This window comes from Zea mays, chromosome 4, assembly GCF_902167145.1.
Source record: "Zea mays cultivar B73 chromosome 4, Zm-B73-REFERENCE-NAM-5.0, whole genome shotgun sequence".
Classification (NCBI taxonomy): Eukaryota; Viridiplantae; Streptophyta; class Magnoliopsida; order Poales; family Poaceae; genus Zea; species Zea mays.
The window spans coordinates 237,920,447-237,941,225 of NC_050099.1; the positions used below are offsets into that span (position 1 = coordinate 237,920,447).

At 49.1% G+C, this 20,779-nt stretch overlaps 1 protein-coding gene across 5 annotated transcripts; it reads left to right on the forward strand.

The window, feature by feature from the left end:
- The first annotated feature begins 750 nt into the window (after positions 1-750).
- On the forward strand, positions 751-10,295 carry LOC100193694 (uncharacterized). Of its 5 annotated transcripts, none has more exons than XM_008678363.3 (15): positions 805-1,150; positions 2,571-2,955; positions 3,033-3,128; positions 4,360-4,479; positions 4,862-5,065; positions 5,244-5,335; positions 6,485-6,603; positions 7,818-7,941; positions 8,086-8,209; positions 8,547-8,615; positions 8,702-8,793; positions 8,895-8,972; positions 9,379-9,437; positions 9,536-9,694; positions 9,772-10,291. In XM_008678363.3, exons 2-14 carry the CDS (start codon positions 2,647-2,649, stop codon positions 9,670-9,672), a joined length of 1,623 nt encoding a protein of 540 aa, XP_008676585.1. In that variant the 5' UTR covers positions 805-1,150; positions 2,571-2,646; the 3' UTR covers positions 9,673-9,694; positions 9,772-10,291. The 5 variants fall into 5 exon arrangements, with proteins under 5 accessions (XP_008676586.1, XP_008676585.1, NP_001345792.1 ...); NM_001358863.1 differs by having other exon boundaries at positions 807-1,150; positions 2,852-2,955; positions 9,772-10,252; XM_008678364.2 differs by having other exon boundaries at positions 751-1,150; positions 2,852-2,955; positions 9,536-10,291.
- The last annotated feature ends 10,484 nt before the right edge of the window (positions 10,296-20,779 follow it).

Genomic DNA, 20,779 nt, shown 5'->3' on the forward strand with positions numbered 1-20,779 from the left:
CCAGTAGAACATCATGCTAAGATGTTTTTACTATTGAATATAAATTGTATATATGTATATACGTTTTTTGTAAAATAAAAAAATAATCGTGTCGGGCCAGGCTAGCACTACACGCCGAGGCTACAGCCCAAGCACGACATGACGTTCTTGGCTCTTACAAACATTAGGTCGTTTCTGAGACCACATTGGCGCAATGGACTACATGTTGTTTGAGGTTGCTGAATTAGATGGAGCAACAATGATTTGTCACACTAACGACAAAATGAAAGAGTATTTGTTGGTTTTAAGCGTTAGTAATTGCTACGAATTAGCATAATTTATATGTAGCACATCAAATTTTTATTGATGTCTGACTTTAGCAATCACTCCATATTTTGATCTATCTTTTTTATAAGTTTGACTTCATGTGATTTATTTTAGAAACTTGAGCTCACAAACTTTCTCTTATTCGGTCTTTGTATGGTGGAATTATGTTATTTTATAATATTTATTCGTCCAGTCAGTCGTTGTGAACTCTCTTCTAATCGCTCACTTCATTAGCCTTGTTGTACCAAAACATATTGTATGGAGTAAACAATAACATCAGTTAGCCAAATAAAAAAATATCATATAAAGAGTGGAGACAATCAATAAAAATCTTGAAATTTTTTTTGATGAATAATTTACGTGAATGTTGTTGTAAGTCGTCGAAACGCACGAGCAACTGACTGGTTTAACTTTATAAACAAGGTAACATTGTATGTATGAAATAGTGTTTTGGTATCGATACGGTAAACACGGCGCCCCCGCTCGCACGCTCCTTCCCACTCAGCAGCAGCACGCGCTCTGCTCCCCACGCCAGCACGCCCGAGCCCCGAATCGAGTCCCCTACCCCATCGATCCCCGCCGCCCGCCTTTCCCCGCCGCCCGCCTTTCCCCTACCCAGCTCTCGGGGACCTTCTCTCCCAGCCCGAGATCCCTCCCCACCGAGATCCCGCGCCGCCATGGTGTCGTGACGGCGGCGGAGGCGGCGTCATGGAGCGGGAGCCCAAGTCCCCCGACGACCGCCCTGAGCCCGCTGCGGCGGCGGCGCAGCCGCAGCCGCAGCCGCTGGAGTGGCGGTTTGCGCAGGTCTTCGGCGAGCGCGCCGCGGGAGAAGATGTGCAAGATGGTAATAAATTCAACCGGCCGCTGGCCTCTTCGGATCGGCCCAGTACCGTCGTTCCCTCGCGAGATTTGGTCGGTCCGGTGTGTTCCGGAGAGGTTTAGCGGAACCATCCCTTTCGTCGCCACGGGTGTCCGGGGATCGCCGGGGGTTCCTTGGGCCGCTAAACCCAATGGGTCGTGGCTGGCTTTTACGGTGGTTTGGGTGTTGAAGCGTTTGACTTGTTCGAGTCGGAGGAAGTGCTATGCGCAGTGTCTTAATAGGGATTCAGGACTGTTTATTACTCCTTACACCTCGACATGTTGAGGTTTCTCTACTGTGTCTGGTTCGAGCAACTACTTCATGTGGTGGTCTTTGTCGTGTAATTTAGCTCCAACAGATCGGTACTCTGGTAGTTGTGCTTCAGTATTTGGCAAATGTCTATATGTGTTGGGATATGCATTAAAGTTAGAAAGCAGAATGGATTTATTGAAAATATTGCCGTTGTTATATAGGTGTGGCAGTGGAGGGTCCAAAAGCTAAACTTTTTTTCATAATTTGTTGAGGGCTTCTGGTAGTTGATTTTCATTTCCTCGAGGTTTTCATTAGCTCATGGGATTATCTAGCAGATAATATATGCGCTTCTGGCATCTGTCTACCGTAGTTTTAATCTTTAGAAACTTTTTTTTGTAGCTGGGGCTGTCATTGCTTTTATGCTGATGCCTTGGAGGGTCTTAAACTTAAACCTTTTTTCATAATTTGTTGAGGACTTGGGGTTGTTGATTTTTGTTTCCTCGAGATTTTTGCCTGCTCTTGGGATTATCTTGGCAAATGATTTATGAGCTTTTGGCTTCTGTCTACAGTATTTCAATCTTTTGAAAACTTCTGTTTGTAGCTTGAGGCTGTCATTGCTTCTGATCTGTATGCCTTCTGTAGTGTCCTTTTAAGCTTAAGCTGTCTCTTAACATTCTGAGCATTTCATATTTGGTAGGGTTCAGAAGTGTGCCAAGTGTACAAACAATCTGTCAGTTTACCTGACTTCCTCCGGATCATTTACTAAATATAGGCATGCACGTATTGCAATATATTGACTTTTCATGTGGATTTTCAGTTCATCTATGATTTTGTATTGAAAAGGTGTTTTTTATTAGTACTCATTTAGAAATAGTGAGGTATAGCTGTATAGTTCTCTTAGATCTTTGAATAGTGCTTGTCGCGGAATAGTGAGGTATATTTGTTTATACGACCCTTAGGTCTTTGCACTTTATCATGTAAACATTGTTATGATTATGAAAAGGTTGATCAAGGTGTTTGATATCCCCTTTCCTACATACATTAGTTTGAGGGTAGATACATGTCATGTAATTTCTGTTCCAGCCTTGCTGTCTGCTTACATTGCTTGATCATGCTCTTGTTTCAAAAATGTAACTGTTATTTCCATGTGCAGCCTCCCATTAGGAGCATAGGGCACACTTAAGTGTTTTCCCAGGCCAAGCCTGCCGGGCAAGGAAGTGCGGGGGTGCATGGTTTCCTTTTCTGGCATCGATCTTAAACTTGCTTCTTCTTTCCTCTTCTTTCCCGTTCTGATCAACTCATCGCTGTGCTGCGTTACTGCCTGCCGGCTTCTATTTAGTGTCTTGTTCATTTCACTTGATATTTGTTGTGTCGGCTTGATTTGTTCGCCAGCTAAATCAGTTTGTATCTTGATCAGTATGCTACATGTTTCAGTGGACATAATATCTGCAATTGAGTTTGACAAATCTGGGAATCATCTTGCTACTGGAGATAGAGGTGGACGTGTGGTTTTGTTCGAAAGAACAGACATTGCTGATGTAAGTGCTACACTATATAAGTTCTATAATCTTTCTTGCTTAAATCTCGTGTGCCCATAGTGCTAATGTATGTGCAGAATGCTTGTCGAGGAGAACTTGAGAGGCAAGAATATCTTGTTTCTAGGCATCCTGAGTTCCGTTACAAGACCGAATTTCAGAGTCATGAACCTGAGGTACGTGGGTCTTAAATTGGCGATAGACCGATAGTAACAATTTGTTCATGAGTGTCAATTGACTTCTTGTGACTGAGGCACTGAGCCATATCTAGCTTGGATTATTTTCGCAGGAGTTGTGATGGAAAGGAAACTTCAAATATTGCTGCATTCTTTATTATGTGTCAAATTTATATGAAAATCATTAATTATGTGTTCAAATTTAAAGGATCGATGAACTTTAATACATAATAAAATTGGAGGAAATTGCATCTTGAATTCATGTCCATTCACTATGTTCTCTTCCATAGATTACTTGGTACTCAGAAATGCCATTTTTTTCCTTTTCCAGTTTTACATTCTAACTGCCAAGTCTAATTTATCAAATGAACTATTTGTTGCTCAGTGGTAAACTTTAGTTCAGTTGTGACATTTTAAAAGCAAGCATTTACATTGTTAATTGTGAAATGTAGATAATTGTCTACAACATGTCTGCAATGCAAGTTTTGAATACGTTATCCAGGAATAAGCGCCGTTTTAGGATGCTTGTATCAACCCATTTGACTTTTGATTACTAATTTGCACTGTAATAGTTCAGCCACATAAGATTAGTACTTGTACTTTCAATTTTGTTCTAAAAAATTTGAAGTAATACTAGTATTTTTCTTATGAGAAACAATATCTTTAATGTTTCCTTTTTTATTTTCTGTAGCATATTAGCATGGCATTGATGACCAGTTTATTGTATCACACAGAGACGTCAACAATCTCTAACAACGCTTTCTAGATCATTAATCTTATACTCCTTCAGTTTCAAATTGTAGGTCACCTTAGCTTCTAAGTTAAACCTGGGAAAAATATATTAGTATCTACAATACCAAATAAATGCACTATCAATAGTCAAGACATTTCATGGTGGATTTAATGAAACTAATTTGATTTTGTAGGTGTTGGTGTATTTTTCAATAAACTCGGTCAAAGTTACATAAGTTTGACTTTGGACATAGCTAAAGTGACTTATAATTTGGAATGGAGGGGGTAGTTTGTACTTTGGACTTTGTATCCAAGTTTTTAATGACACTTTGGAGGGAGAGAGTATGAGCTCCAAAAAAATAGTGCAGATTAGCTTACCAGAAAAGACAATAAAAAACCATACATAGTCCAAATGACACTCCCAAGTGAAGCTGTAGTTATATACTGGAATATGTGAAATTGTGAATATTTTTTTCTGACTTCTGTGCAATGCATGTAGTTTGACTACCTAAAAAGTTTGGAAATAGAAGAGAAGATTAACAAGATCAAGTGGTGCCAAACAACCAACAATGCACTCTTTCTCTTGTCTACAAATGACAAAACAATCAAGTATTGGAAGGTATGTATAAAAGAGGTTGCTCGTTGGTTTACTTTCATATGTTTACAACTTCATAGGTCATCCTTTGTTTAACTAGACTAGACCTGTTATGCCTTGGTGTTTAGGTGTTGTACCCATTATATAGTCACATATTCATGTCACCTTAATGCAGGTTTACATAGTTTTTCCCAGTCTTTTTTCTGAGAAGGAATATATTCATGAACTTATCTGTTTATTCTTGCTGCTTTAATTAAAGAGCAAGTGTTTTGTATCCTTAATTTCTTATGTTTACAAACATAATCAAATTATGATTTGTCTTCTTTACAGCTCAATGGTATTGCTTGTCTTTTTAGACTTTCTCATTGTTTGAAAGTGAGCATGATTACGTAATGGTATTCTATAGGTTCAAGAGAAAAAGGTGAAACGCGTTTCAGTGATGAATTTGGACACCTCCCAAAGTTCAGACAATGGTTCAACTTCAAGTCCGGGTACCAGTAGTTGCAGAGCTCTTCTTCCAAATGGTGGATGCACAGGAAAAATGTACAGTCCAAACAACAATATGTCATTTCCTCCAGGAGGATGCACATCGCTGCGTTTGCCTGTGGTGGTAGTACTTAAACCCACTTCATCTATCATCTCTAGGTTGTACAACATGAGGAATTAGCATTGCTTGCATGTACAACACAGTAGTTTTTCCCCTTGTGACAGAGAACTAGACATTCTTCTAACAGACTATAGATAATATCAGTGATAATTCTGAATACTTTCCTTTACTATTTATGCAGGTTACAGGCCAAGAATTTACTCATGTTGCGAGAAGCAGACGTGTATATGCCCATGCCCATGACTACCATATTAATTCCATTTCAAATAATAGGTTAGTTTCCTTCATGATATTATGGATATCTAATAAAATCTGCAAAACGATATGATCTTGTTGTACAAATGTCCAGTTTCCTTGTCTCATTGTTATCTTAAGATATTGTTTGTTGGATCTGCTTTTAAGTGCATACTCTTTTTTTGACATATTTGCCTTGACCTCTCAGTTTAACATACTTATATAAAATTAAGCACAATATCTTACCAGTGTTAAACTGGAAAAAATGGAATCCGTGACTATCAAAGGTTGGTTTGCTTAAATGACTCTTGACACAATTGAACTTGGTTGGCTCAATTATGCAGTTTTTTCCACGAAATTAGTGGATTGTAGGATTTGGTAAAACCCTAGCAAAGTATAGAGCAAACATAGGTGGAGTTTCCTAGCTTTTTGGGTCCAGCACTGTGTGGTGACAACCTGATGCAAAACAATGATTCAGTGAAGAGCTAATCCTTAGATCTTCATGCCCCTAATCTGTAGCAGCTGATTCACATCTTCCCCTTTCATCTAGTGTCCCCAGTGTCTGTTGCAGACTCCAATGCAAATAGTAAATGGTTGCTTGAGCTGCATATCCACTTCACAATTTATCTGTTTACATCTAATCATTTCCATTTCATGATTTAGCTCCTTTTATTCCATATTTTGTGTATTTCTATTTCCCAAAAGATTCTTTTACTACCTTAAAGATATCATGGTTTATCCTGGTTTCATAGGAGGTATGCTGCATGTGCAGTGTGCATGGTTTTTGAGGCATTGTGGCATCCAGTGGCGCTGGGGTACGCCTGGATGCTAGGCAATATGGCATAACGAAAACCTTGTGGCTCCTATGGCGCCTGGGGTATGCCTCAACTCCTTGGCGACGGCTCAAAAACCATGGTAGTGTGTAAAACCAGTATGGTGGCAACATTGTTCTTCTGTAGTAGGAAATGTGGTCTATGACTTATGTAACATAAAAGCTTTGAAGTAGGTAAAATAAAAGAAGCTTATTCTTTCATTATAAAGAAGCTACTGCTCTTAAGGCTATTGCAAATTACCATATGCTTTCTGTTTGAATGAGTTAATGTGGCTGAGTTTTTTTTGGATCTTATATTTTGCTGCCTGGGTTTATTACTATGGTGATACCATGTCCTCACTTTGTTTTGTTCACAGCGATGGAGAAACGTTCATATCAGCAGATGATCTGCGAATAAACCTTTGGAATTTAGAAATTAGCAATCAGAGCTTTAACATTGTTGATGTGAAACCTGCAAACATGGAGGATCTAACTGGTAAACTTTTTTCAGTCTGATAACTAATTGCGGTGTGCACTGAGCTTCCTGTTTCCTGTAAACATTAATGTTATCAGACTAGGTAGATTCACAGTCAAGTAGCTTGATGCTGTGTTCTTGATTAGTGGAGTTGGATGTATTGCAAGATATAGGCAGGTTTTGTGCCTTTTACCCTGCAAACTGCCATGGCCAGGTGTTATATCTTTAAGAACATGGTATGCCTGTTCTGGTGCCAATCATGCAAACTTCATTTTTCATCCTTGCGGCCTTCCAATATGGTTGGATAGTCTGCATCACATCTACCTACTTCAACTCCTATTTGGGTCTGGGGCAAATGATGGATCATTGTTGAATGGAGTTGCTTTAGGAATGCAGTTCCTATTTCTGAACCTACCAACTCTGTACTATCAGTCAGGTACCTCTCTGCAGCTGTACGTTAGGCTGGTTCCAACCATATGGGTCTATATCGACCGCCCCATCAGCTTTCGATTGGCAGTGCCATCGACCATCTTCAGCCCTTATCTACCGCAGTACTCCGGTGCACAATCTTTACCTTCAACATGTAGCCACTTCAACGCTACATCAACTTTTCTTTTACAGACGTTTAGTTGACATGAAACACATTGTTTTATTAAAATAAAAATACATCCAATTACATAATAAATTAATAAAATTTTAATAAAATTTTATTATTCATGACTTAAACATAAAAATTAAAAGAAATACATAATTCATAAATAAAGTTACATAACTTAAACATAAAACCAAATTTACATAATTCATAGATAAAATCTAATTTGTAGGTTGGGTTTTAGTTTTTTTTACTTCAAATGGTTAAAAAACAGCTAGCTGACGTGGTGCACACCTGAACCAATCATAACGCGTCATGTCACTAAAGGCGTTAACGACCTGTTTGGGCTGTTATTGGCTGGATTGGGTTGGTACCTATTGAACCGTCCAATGCAGTGGTCGTTACCGATCGGGTCCGGCTCCAACGCGGTCAGTACTGACTGGTAGGAACTAGGAAGGCCCAGCGGCCGGCTGAACCGACTTGTGTTGGGGCCTGCAGCGGTCGGTAGCGTCTGGTTGTGAGACACCCTTGGCTGTTGGTTAATAGATCTTTGTAGACATTCATTTGTTCTCATGCAATTCCTGTTGGTTTCATACTTGTTATGTGGCAACACCCATTACATTATAATTCTGTGCAATTTCAGAGGTGATCACTTGTGCGGAGTTCCATCCAACTCACTGTAATACACTAGCATATAGTAGCTCAAAGGGTACTATTCGGCTTATTGATCTGCGACAGTCAGCACTGTGTGACAACCATGCTAAACTGTTAGTAACCCCCCTTGAACTTCAGTAACATTATTGTTGATTAGAAGGCAATGCTTAGATTTTATCATTTCTAATGGCTACAAACATTTTAAGTTTATTTATTGGTCATGGTCTTATCTGGTTTAACTGGGGCATCTTGTTCAGATTTGAGGAGCATGAAGCACCTGGATCAAGATCCTTTTTTACAGAGATAATAGCATCAGTTTCAGATATAAAATTTGCAAGGGATGGAAGACACATTCTTAGTCGTGATTATATGACACTCAAGGTTTGCAACAGACCTATCTATCCCGTTACTGAATTTATATTTCTTTTACTCTGTATGATTTGTGCACGAGATATCAATTTTATTACCAGAAAAATCGTCGTTTTTCTCTATCCAGGTCTTGAGGCATTGAGTTCATCTTTCAATGTTATAAATAATCTGTGTGACGTCATTGAGTTCTGATCACTGCACCAAGCCTACCCTTTTTATTGGTCCATCAGATATTTAAATAATTTCACTTAGACTTTGAGGATCAAGGAACTTTTGGTGCTCTGCCCTTTTGTGATAAATATGTTTATCTGCTAGAAATAATTTTAGTTAACCGTTTTTGTTTCTCCAGTTGTGGGATCTAAACATGGATTCAGGCCCAGTTGCAACTTTTCAGGTTCATGAATACTTACGTCCTAAGGTGAATTTTCTTATCATCTGAATGAGAATGAAAGAGCCGTATCAATATCTGCTGTAATCTGATAGCGTGGGTAACATCTTTTGCAGCTTTGTGATTTATACGAGAACGATTCAATTTTTGACAAATTTGAGTGCTGCCTCAGCGGCGATGGACTCCATGTTGCAACTGGTTCTTATAGGTATATCCTTATCCTCGCACTATGAGCTGTGAGAATTGCTAGCTGTTGGGTTCATTTAACACCTCTGTATGTTAACTCATCTCGTGGCATCGTAATTGCAGTAATTTGTTTCGTGTTTTTGGTTGTTCTCCTGAAAGCGTGGAGGCATCAACGTTGGAAGCCAGCAGAAATCCCATGAGGTCCGTCAAATGTTGGGATTACCATTAGTGTGCATATTGTTAAGTGGGTTAAGTTATAATCTACCTGAATATAGAGTATATTTTTTTGAACATGATTCATGAGCCCCTTACTCGCTAATTAACTAAGTTTCTGCTCCAAGTGAGTTTAGTACTCCCTCCGTTCTTTTTTATTTGTCGCGTTTTAGTTTAAAAATGAACTAGCGGGCGGCAAATATTCGAGAACGGAGATAGTATTTAATACAATAATACAACACAACGACAACGAAGCCTTTTATGTTTCTTTTTTTTTCCTTCTATTTTGGAGCTACGTACCATAGAAACAACATGCACTCTACTTGCAAACTACTTTTCCAAGCGTGGCTAAACTTGTACTATTTAACCATTGGAATTGCGGAAACCCATACAGGCGACAGGTTGCTGATCCAGCAAGGCCTGCACGGACTCTGACCGGTGCTGTGAGGAGAGGTCAGTACCCCTCCTGCGCTACCAGACCACGCCCTTCTGGTGGAAAAAAAAATCCAGCCGCCTTGGTTCGGTCCTGATCAGTTAAGCTCACCGTGCAGGTGGAGAGAACACAAGCGTTGACGCCAGCGGAAACTCTTGCGACCTCTCAACAAAGCTGCTCCATCTTGCGTGGCACCCAACTGAGAACTCCATCGCGTGCGCTGCCGCAAACAGCTTGTACATGTACTACGCATAGGGGAACGTGCTAGAGAGAACTGGTACAGTAGTGCTTTTTTTTTGCTTGTTTGCTTGCTTGAAGTGAAAGGCGTGGTCTTTCACACGTTCAAGGATCCAGGCGCAGGAAACTGTTGTCGGTTCGATGGCTGGGGAGCCCCCGAAAAGCGGCAGTCGGTGATTCCACAAGATCAGTCCTGGCACAAGCTGACTTCCTCCTCGGGATTTTCCTTGGTGGATGTGAAGCTGAAGCATGTGTTACTGGTTTATTATTACCGAAGCTTTTTGGCACCCAAGGTATGACGACGGCTGTAGCTGCCTGCCTTGTAGCGAAATTGGCTGCGGAAGGATAAAAGGAAGCGGTAAGAAGACAGACAGACAGGTCACAGGAATACCTGCTCACGTATCACAAAGGCTGTAAGATTTTTCCCCCCTTCTCTTTTACGACGTGTAATGCAACCTAGTCAGAGCTAACCATCAGTTGTCGTGAACTCTGATAGTTTCTGTCATAGATACTGTAGATTTTATCTATGCAGCTGCTGTTGTATTCATTAGATTGTTCGGATAAGTGTACCAGTGGGCTGTGATTTGCTGGTTGTGGCCGTGATGTGGCTACGCGGAGGAATTCGACCGAAGTTAAATCTCTTTCTATTTAAAATTAAATATAAAAGGATGTAACCCAACAAGAAGGCCTCGCAGGTTCCACTCTTCTAATAATGACAACATGAAAGCTTTTGCTGACATCTATTCCTTTTGTTATTATGGTGAAAATGTGCTGTTAAATGATGTGCCCAATTCGTAATAATCTATACTATCTATTAAGAGGCTAATATAGACCTGATTCGTGCCCTTGCCCTCTGCGTACATGCAAGCCTCGCCAGCGCATGCAACTAAAGCTGCGCAATCGTGCATGCAAATGCCACCACTACATACAAAGCCTGCATGTGCATAAGCGTGAATGCAAAGCCGAATGCAACTAAAGCTGCGTAACCATGCATGCAAATGCCACCACTACATGCAAGCCTGCTGCGCATGTGAGTGACAAAGCATGTGTTTGATACCCTATAGAAATTATATGTTAAAAATAAATGCGCTAAACAACACATGTGTTTGGACAATTTCAAGAAACTAAACGGTAAAAATAAGATAAAATATATGTAAATGTAAATAGGATTTGAACCATGGTTATTTGCTTTAAACTCACGATCACATCTGCCTAGCCACCAGAACACACACATTTTTTTATTTTAAACTCTATACTCAAATATAATATAGAGACTTTTATGAAAAATAGGGGAAAAATAAAACCGGGTCATGCTCAGGCCAACCATGATACTTTTTACGTGAATTTGCTACCTCGATGATCTGTATAATTTTCTTTGTATTTAATATCAGATATAACTATGACAACTAATTTTTAGTCGTTTTGGACCGAAAAATATAGATTGGTCAAGCCGTTTAGTAAAACAACATATCACACATACTTGCAAATTGTTTTCACATCTTAATGAAATATATATCCGTATGCAAATTAGCAAGTCAATTTTTTAGAATAGTTCATAGCCATCGGTTCAGAACTTTATGCGAAAGAATGTTGGCTCTACGTCTGCTTATGCGAAAGAATGTTGTCTCTTCCCTTTCCTATAGGAGGGTGAAATAAGTTTTACCAGCAGCGTCGTACCGGAGGTGCCAGTAGCCTTAGTGTACCAGTCGCTCCTTGTCGGCGTTCCGAGACCGGGGGTCCCTTGGGCCGACGAGTGAGTGTCGCCGCGTGCCCCAGCCCAGATGGGTCGAGCGCGAGGGCGAGCGCGAAGGGGGGAGAAGCGAGGCGGCCGGAGACCGGCGTGAGAGAGGTGGGAATCCCGCGGCCTTCGTGTTCGTCCCGCGCCCAGGTCGGGTGCGCTTGCAGTAGGGGGTTACAAGCGTCCACGCGGGAGAGGGAAGCGAGCGGCCCCAAGAGAGCGCCTGTCTCGTCCTCGTCCCCACGCGGCCAACCCTCTCTAAGAGGGCCCTGGTCCTTCCTTTTATAGGCGTAAGGAGAGGATCCAGGTGTACAATGGGGGGTGTAGCAGAGTGCTACGTGTCTAGCGGGGGAGCGCTAGCGCCCTAAGTACATGCCGATGTGGCAGCCGGAGAGATTTTGGCACCCAGCTGGTGTGATGTCGTGGCCGTCGGAGGAGCGATGGAGCCTGGCGGAGGGACAGCTGTCGGAGCGGTTGGGTCCTTGCTGACGTCCTCTTGCTTCCGTAAGGGGGTTGAGAGCCGCCGTCGTCACAGAGCATGCGGGGCGCCATCATTGCCTATCTGGCGGAGCTAGCCAGATGGGACACCGGTCTTGTTCCCTGCGGCCCGAGTCAGCTCGGGGTAGGGTGATGATGGCGCCTCCCGTTGACGTGGCGATCCTGTGCCCTAGGTTGGGCGATGTGGAGGCTCCTCCGAAGCCGAGGTCGAGTCTGTCTTCCATGGCCGAGGTCGAGTCCGAGCCCCTGGGTCGGGCGAGGCAGAGGTCGTCGGCAGAGGCCAGGGCGGAGTCCGAGCCCTGGGGTCGGGCGAAGCGGAGTTCGTCGTCTTCTGGGGCTAAGCCTGAGTCCGAGCCCTGGGGTCGGGCGGAGCGGAGTTCGTCGTCTTCCGGGGCTGAGCCCAAGTCCGAGCCCTGGGTCGGGCGGAGCGGAGTTCGCCGTCTTCCGGGGCTAAGCCCGAGTCCGAGCCCTGGGTCGGGCGGAGCGGAGTTCGTCGTCTTCCGGGACTTAGCCCGAGTCCGAGCCCTGAGTCGGGCGGAGCGGAGTTCGCCGTCTTCCGGGGCTTAGCCCGAGTCCGAGCCCTGGGTCGGGCGGAGCGGAGTTCGCCGTCTTCCGGGGCTTAGCCCGAGTCCGAGCCCTGGGTCGGGCGGAGCGGAGTTTCCTATGGTGCCTTTGGCAGGGCCTGACTGCCTGTCAGTCTCACTCTGTCAGGTGACACTGCAGTCGGAGTGGCGCAGGCGGCGCTGTCCTTCTGTCATGCCGGTCAGTGGAGCGACGAAGTGAAGGCGGTCACTTCGGCTCTGCCGGAGGGCGCGCGTCAGGATAAAGGTGTCAGGCTACCTTTGCATTAAATGCTCCTGCGACTTGGTCGGTCGGTGCGGCGATTTAGTCAGGGTTGTTTCTTAGCGAAGGCAGGGCCTCGGGCGAGCCGGAGATATGTTCGCCGTCGGAGGGGGGGCGGGGGCCTCGGGCGAGACAGAAATCCTCCGGGGTCGGCTGCCCTTGTCCGAGGCTAGGCTCGGGCGAGGCGTGATCGAGTCGCTCGAATGGACTGATCCCTGACTTAATCGCACCCATCAGGCCTTAGCAGCTTTATGCTGATGGGGGTTACCAGCTGAGAATTAGGAGTCTTGAGGGTACCCCTAATTATGGTCCCCGACAGTAGCCCCCGAGCCTCGAAGGGAGTGTTAGCACTCGCTTGGAGGCTTTCGTCGCACTTTTTTGCAAGGGGACCAGCCTTTCTCGGTTGCATTTTGTTCCGGTGGGTGCGCGCGAGCGCACCCGCCGGGTGTAGCCCCCGAGGCCTCGGAGGAGTGGTTTCACTCCTTCGAGGTCTTAATGCCTTGCGTAATGCTTCGGCTGGTCTGGTTGTTCCCTCATGCGAGCTGGCCGTAGCCCGGGTGTACAGTCGGGTCCCAAGTTCTCGGGCTAGTATGTTGACGTTGTCAACGGTTCGGCCGGAGCCGGGTTTGCGTGAGCAGCCCCCGAGCCTCTGCACAGGGCGAGAGGGCGATCAGGGACAGACTCGGCTTTTTTACATACGCCCCTGCGTCGCCTTTCCGCAAGGAGGAGGGGGGAAAGCGCCATGTTGCCCTCGATGGGCACCGAACATGGTGTCTCCGGTGAGCTGCAAGCGGGTAATCCGAGTGGACATCCGTGCCCCATTCGTTAGGGGTCGGCTAGGGGCCCAGAGGCACGCCCAAAAGTACCTGCGGGTGATCTGCCGGACCCGGTCCCCTGGCGACGGGGTCCGAGGGCTCGATGCCTCCCTCTGATGGGATTCCGTTACAAGATCGCTCCCGCTGGTCTCGGAAATGTCCTAGGGTACCTCGGGAGCGCAGCCCGAGCCTTGGTTATGTATTGAACGTACCCATGGTCATCCCTCGCTCGGCGTCTGAGGCGGCTGTGAACCCTTCGGGGGCCAGCCTTCGAACCTCTGATCAGTAATGGGCGCGGAGCCCGAGTAGCCTGAGGCGGCCGTGGAACCCTTCGGGGGGGGGGGGGGCGGCCTTCGAACCTCTGACCAGTAGTGGGTGTAGGGCCCACGCGATCTGAGGCGGCTGTCGAACCCTTCGGGGGGCCAGCCTTCGAACCTCTGATCAGTAGGGAGGCTCGGAGCCTGGTTCCTTCACAGGGAAGGATCCTTTTCGGGGTATCCCCCTTTCCCGGTCCCTGTTGCAAGAGAGAGAGAAAGAGGAAAAAAGGAAAGGGATACGAAATCGAACGACGCGGCATACCTTTTTTGGCGCGGTTATTTCGGCGAAGGCGAAGCGTCGCCCGCTTTTCCTCCCAGAAGCGCCGCCTGTCCCGCCGCGGAGTTAATGCGTCGACGCGAGTGGTTGGCGGGGCGGCCGTTGCGCGTGCGCGAGCCGTTCAAGGAACGGATCACGGGCGCGTTGTCTTCACGCCGTGAGAGGGGGTTTTCTTGCTGCCCCCGGATGGGACGTGAGCTTGGCTGACAACGTGACCGCTGCTCCCGCCCGCCTGCCACCGTCATTACTGTCGGCCCATTTTTGACCGCATTGACCGCCGCGCCAGGCTGGCGCTGCTGGATCATGCGCTGGGTCGCCTCGAGTCGCGGTATTGGTTCCGCAATCGAGGAGGCGCGGTGGTGGCGCAAGTGGCGGTGCAGTTGCTTGCATGAAGCATTCGGCGCGCCGGTTGCGTGACGCGTGGGCCTGGGCCTCCATGCTGGGCGTGTCGGGAGTCGGAGAAGCGCGCCCACTTGGCGCGGTTGCATGCCGCCTGCATGGCTGCCCGCCCCTTTCGCCCGTTGGTCTGGGCAAAAGTGGAGGGTCACTTGTAACCGCTGGGCGGTCGTGTGCACCGCGCGCGGCGGTTTGGCTTCTTCTGCTCTGAGCCGGCTTGCATGACATGCGGGACCCAGCCCCCGCGCCGCAGGGGAGGGCCTTGGAGCGTGTTGGAGAAGACTCAGCCCGTGACGGCTGGGGACGCAGGCAGGGATAGTCGCCTTTAAAAGGAGGGTGACCCCCTTGGAAGTAGACCATGTTTTCGCGCTCCCTCATGCATCGTGTCTTCTGTTGCTCCGCAGGCCCTCCCCCATGGAGTGAGGTTGTTCGTACCCGCGGAGGGGGAACCGGAGTTCCGTTTGTAATGGCACTTTGAATGCCAGTGTTTTTGTTCATTATGGCTGTCGAGGCCTGAACATGTATGTAATTTTGGCACAGAGCCGTGTTTTTTCCTCATTTTTGAGCACTAAGACTCGCCTGTTGGTTGTCTGAACCGCTTCACCAAGCATGAGTCGCCCCGTGTCAAGGTGACGAGTGAGGTATCCGTATCCCGGAGGCGTAGGAGTCCCTCGACTCGGTCGGCCTTGTTGTCTGAGGCTTCTCTGGCTTAGTTAAAGGGACACCTTGGCCGCTCTTCGATGAGCCGAGGCCAGGGGTAGCGATATCAGCACGAACAGAGGCAGAGTTGGCTCAAAAATGAAACCTGGTTGGCCGGAGCCTAGCCGGGTCGTCCGTTAGCGGGACCGACGCCGGAGTTGACCAGCCGAGGCCTCGGGTCGGGCTGGCGCCCTTGGAAGATGGTTGGCCGAGGCCCCAGGGGTGACCGGCCGAGCCGCCTGCTCGGGCCGGATTCCCGGAGAAGACCCTGGCGGCGATGGCCCGGGCGTGGTGATGACGTCGTCCTTCGGAGTGGAGATCTTCGGACCGCGTCGCCGTCCGAGGCTAGGTCGAACCTCGCCGAAGGTGTCGTCGATGCCGAGGGTGCTGCTGCCCCCTTCCAGCGTCAAGATCCGAGCCTGCAGGATCAGATTGTCTTGTAGTGTGTGCCTTCTGCGGCCGCCGAGGCCAGAACACACACCCTCGCTGTGTTGTAAAGCTGCGTCTCTTTTCCTCTTGTTTCGAGTATCTGGACTTTTTTGTCGGTAACAGGGTTGTTTGTGCGAGCGAGAGTTGCTTCTCGCGGAAGGTGATGAGTGAGGTATTCGTATCCCAGAGGCGTGGGAGTCCCTCGGCTCGGTCGGCCTTACCGCTTACGCGCACTTTCACCCGTCCATGAGGCTCTGTCACCGACTCAGTCGAGAAGGCTCGAAAGATCGCTTCGGGAGAAGAGCTTCCGAATCGTGAAGACTTGTTCGGTCCGCGGAATCACTTTATCCGAACGCGAGTTACTTATCGCAGAAGGTGATGAGTGAGGTATCCGTATCCCGGAGGCGTAGGAGTCCCTCGGCTCGGTCAGCCTTGGCTGCTTACGTGTACTCCGTCGTTTTCAGCATCCACTTTTCGAAGCAGTCAAAAAGCACGAAAGATATTCTGGCGGAAGGGATCTTTTTTCGAGGAAAATTTCAACACAGAGGGGGTCCCCCCCCTTTTAGCCCCCGAGGGAGGGTCAGGCTTTGCCGAGGCGAGGCCGACCCTTCCTTGATGACTAAACTTTGCGTGGGTGCGAGGTATATGAACAACTCGAAAACATCTTAAGGGTAGAAGCGACGTAGCTGTTGGATGTTTCAAGCGTTGCCGTAGACCTCGCCTTGACTGTTGGCCAGCTCGTACGTTCCGGGCTTCAGAACCTTTGCGATGATGAACGGTCCATCCCAGGGGGGCGTGAGCTTGTGCCTCCCTCGGGCGTCTTGTCGCAGCCGAAGCACCAGGTCGCCCACCTGGAGGTCTCGGGGCCGGACCCCTCGGGCGTGGTAGCGTCGCAGGGACTGCTGGTACCGCGCCGAGTGTAGTAAGGCCTTGTCCCGAGCCTCTTCCAGCTGGTCCAGCGAGTCTTCTCGGCTAGCTTGGTTGCTTTGATCGCCGTAGGCCCTCATCCTCGGGGAGCCGTATTCCAGGTCTGTGGGCAAGACGGCCTCGGCCCCGTAGACTAGGAAGAACGGCGTGAAACCCGTGGCTCGGCTCGGCGTCGTCCTCAGGCTCCAAACCACCGAGGGGAGTTCCTTCATCCATCGCTTGCCGAACTTGTTGAGGTCGTTGTAAATCCGAGGCTTGAGCCCTTGTAGAATCATGCCGTTGGCACGCTCTACTTGCCCATTCGACATGGGATGAGCCACGACGGCCCAGTCCACCCGGATGTGGTGATCCTCGCAGAAGTCCAAGAACTTTCTGCCGGTGAACTGGGTGCCGTTGTCGGTGATGATGGAGTTCGGGACCCCGAAGCGATGGATGATGTTGGTGAAGAACGCCACCGCCTGCTCGGACCTGATGCTGTTCAGAGGTCGGACCTCGATCCACTTGGAGAATTTGTCGATGGCGACCAGCAGGTGCGTGTAGCCCCCGGGTGCCTTCTGCAAAGGGCCAACGAGGTCCAGACCCCACACGGCAAAAGGCCAGGTGATGGGTATCGTCTGCAGAGCCTGAGCGGGCAGGTGGGTCCGCTTCGCATAGAATTGGCACCCTTCACAGGTGCGGACAATTCTAGTGGCGTTAGCCACCGCCGTTGGCCAGTAGAAGTCTTGTCGGAAAGCATTCCCGACAAGGGCTCGAGGTGCTGCGTGATGGCCGCAAGCCCCCGAGTGTATTTCTCGCAGGAGTTCCTGACCTTCGGTGACGGAGATGCATCGCTGGAGGATGCCTGAGGGGCTGCGGTGGTAGAGCTCCTTCTCATCGCCCAGCAAGACGAACGACTTGGCGCGCCGCGCCACCCGCCGAGCCTCGGCTTGGTCGAGGGGTAGCTCTCCTTGGCAGAGATATTGCAGGTACGGGGTCTGCCAGTTTGGATCAGGCGTGGCCCCGCTTCGCTCCTCCTCGATGCGCAGTGCCTCACCCTCGGAGGCCGAGGGTACCTCGGGCTGAACCGAGGGTGCCTCGGGCCGAGCTAAGGGTGCCTCGGGCTGCGCCGAGGGTACCTCGGGCTGGACCGAGGGTACCTCGGACTGGGCCGAGGGCGCCTCAGGCTCGGGCGTGTCGTCGATCTTGATGGAGGGTTGATGCAGGTCCCGGGAGAAGACGTCCGGGGGAACCGTCGTTCGCCCCGAGGCTATTTTAGCCAGCTCGTCCGCAGTCTCGTTGTAGCGCCGAGCGATGTGGTTAAGCTCGAGCCCGTAGAACTTGTCTTCCAGGCGCCGAACCTCATCGCAGTAGGCCTCCATCTTCGGGTCGCGGCAGTGGGAGTTCTTCATGACTTGGTCGATGACGAGCTGCGAGTCACCGCGGGCGTCAAGGCGCCGGACCCCTAGCTCGATGGCAATCCGCAACCCGTTGACCAGAGCCTCATACTCGGCCACATTGTTGGACGCCGGGAAATGGAGGCGTAGCACATAGCGTAGGTGCTTCCTGAGGGGCGAGATGAAGAGTAGGCCCGCGCCGGCTCCCGTCTTCATCAGCGACCCGTCGAAAAACATGGTCCAGAGCTCCGGTTGGATCGGAGCCGTCGGTAGCTGGGTGTCGACCCATTCGGCCACGAAGTCTGCCAAGACCTGGGACTTGATGGCCTTCCGAGGGGCGAACGAGATTGTCTCGCCCATGATTTCCACCGCCCACTTCGCGATCCTGCCCGAGGCCTCTCGGCACTGGATGATCTCCCCCAGGGGGAAGGATGACACCACAGTTACCGGATGAGACTCGAAGTAGTGACACAACTTTCGCCGTGTCAGAATTACCGCATACAGCAGCTTCTGAACTTGTGGGTAGCGGTTCTTGGTTTCGGACAGTACCTCGCTGACGAAGTAAACTGGCCTCTGAACAGGCAATGCATGCCCCTCTTCTTGCCTCTCGACCACAATCGCGGCGCTAACCACCTGAGTGGTCGCGGCGACGTAGACCAGAGGGCTTCTCCGGCAGCTGGAGGCACCAAGATAGGCGCCTTTGTGAGGAGCGCCTTCAGGTTCCCGAGAGCTTCCTCGGCCTCAGGGGTCCAAGTGAAGCACTCGACCTTCCTTAAGAGGCGGTACAGAGGCAGACCTCTTTCGCCGAGGCGTGAGATGAAGCGGCTCAGAGTCGCGAGACATCCCATGACCCTTTGTACGCCTTTGAAGTCCTTGATGGGCCCCATGCTGGTGATGGCTGCGATCTTCTCCGGGTTGGCTTCGATGCCCCGCTCGGAGACGATGAACCCCAAGAGCATGCCTCGGGGCACCCCGAAGACACACTTCTCGGGATTGAGCTTGACGCCTTTCGCCTTGAGGCATCGGAATGTCACTTCAAGGTCGGAAAGGAGGTCGGAAGCTTTCCTCGTCTTGACTACGATGTCATCGACGTAGGCCTCGACCGTGCAGCCAATGTGTTCGCCGAACACATGGTTCGTGCACCGCTGGTACGTCGCGCCCGCATTCCTCAAGCCGAACGACATGGTGACATAGCAATACATGTCGAAGGGCGTGATGAAAGAAGTCGCGAGCTGGTCGGACTCTTTCATCCTGATTTGATGATACCCTGAGTAGGCATCGAGGAAAGACAGGGTTTCGCACCCAGCAGCGGAATCCACGATTTGATCGATGCGAGGCAGAGGGTAGGGAACCTTCGGACATGCTTTGTTGAGACCAGTGTAGTCTACACACATCCGTCATTTCCCCCCTTTCTTTCTCACAAGCACAGGGTTGGCAAGCCATTCGGGATGGAATACCTCTTTGATGAACCCTGCTGCCATTAGCTTGTGGATCTCCTCGCCTATCACTCTGCGCTTCTCCTCGTCGAATCGGCGCAGAGGCTGCTTGATGGGTCGGGCTCCAGCCCGAATATCCAGCGAGTGCTCGACGACATCCCTCGGTATGCCGGGCATGTCCGAGGGACTCCACGTGAAGACGTCGGCGTTTGCGCGGAGAAAGTCGACGAGCACTGCTTCCTATTTGGGGTCGAGCCCGGAGCCGATCCGGATCTGCTTGGAGGCGTCGTCGCTGGGGTCGAGGGGGACGGCCTTGACCGTCTCCACTGGCTCAAAGTTGCCGGCATGACGCTTCACGTCTGGCACCTCTTTGGAGAGGCTTTCCAGGTCGGCGATGAGGGCCTCGGACTCGGCGAGGGCCTCGGCGTACTCCACGCACTCCACGTCGCATTCGAACGCGTGCTTGTACGTGGGGCCGACGGTGATGACCCCGTTGGGGCCCGACATCTTGAGCTTTAGGTAGGTGTAGTTGGGGACGACCATGAACTTCGCGTAGCATGGCCTTCCCAGTACTGCGTGGTAGGTTCCTCGGAACCCGACCACCTCGAACGTCAGAGTCTCCCTTCGGAAGTTGGAGGGCGCTCCGAAGCAGACGGGAAGGTCGAGTCGTCCGAGGGGCTGGACGCGCTTCCCGGGAATGATCCCGTGGAAGGGCGCGGCGCCTGCTCGGACGGAGGACAGATCGACGCGCAGGAGCCTAAGGGTCTCGGCGTAGATGATGTTGAGTGAAAGTCGCCTAGAGGGGGGGGTGGATAGGCGAAACCTGAAAGTTAAAACTTTATCCCCCAACTAGATCCCTTGATTAGTGGTTAGAACAAGATGAACAAATATCGGAGTATAAAAAGCTAAGTCTTTTGCTAGTAAAGAATGTTGCTTTGAAATAATGTGGAAGTAATAATCAATACAACTACTAGATATATGGATAGTCAAGCAAGAGGGCTTAGATGGAAAGAGTAATAACTCAAGTTCTTTCTTGCGGAGTGTTGCTTCACTAAATGAGAATTTAACTTGAAGCAACACCAAATGATATGAGCAAAGAATAGTGCAAGAGAACTTAGAGTAAGGGAAAGCAAACAAATCACAAGCAAAAACACAATGAACATGGGTGATTTGTTTTACCGAGGTTCGGCCCTCGAAGGCCTAGTCCCCGTTGAGGAGTCCACTCAAGGACGGGTCTTTTTCAACCCTTTCCCTCTCTCCACCGATCACACAAGGATCGGTGAGCTCTTCTTCTTCTCAAGGATCACTCTCGATCCCGCAAGGACCACCACACACTTTGGTGTCTCTTGCTAGCTTTTACAAGCCTCCAACACTTTG

Coding starts and splice junctions, on each gene's coding strand:
- LOC100193694 (XM_008678363.3), top strand. CDS start 2,647: ATGGTTTCCTTTTCTGGCATCGATCTTAAACTTGCTTCTTCTTTCCTC. Junction 8,616..8,701: donor ATGAATACTTACGTCCTAAG/GTGAATTTTCTT, acceptor CATCTTTTGCAG/CTTTGTGATTTATACGAGAA. Junction 8,794..8,894: donor GTTGCAACTGGTTCTTATAG/GTATATCCTTAT, acceptor TCGTAATTGCAG/TAATTTGTTTCGTGTTTTTG.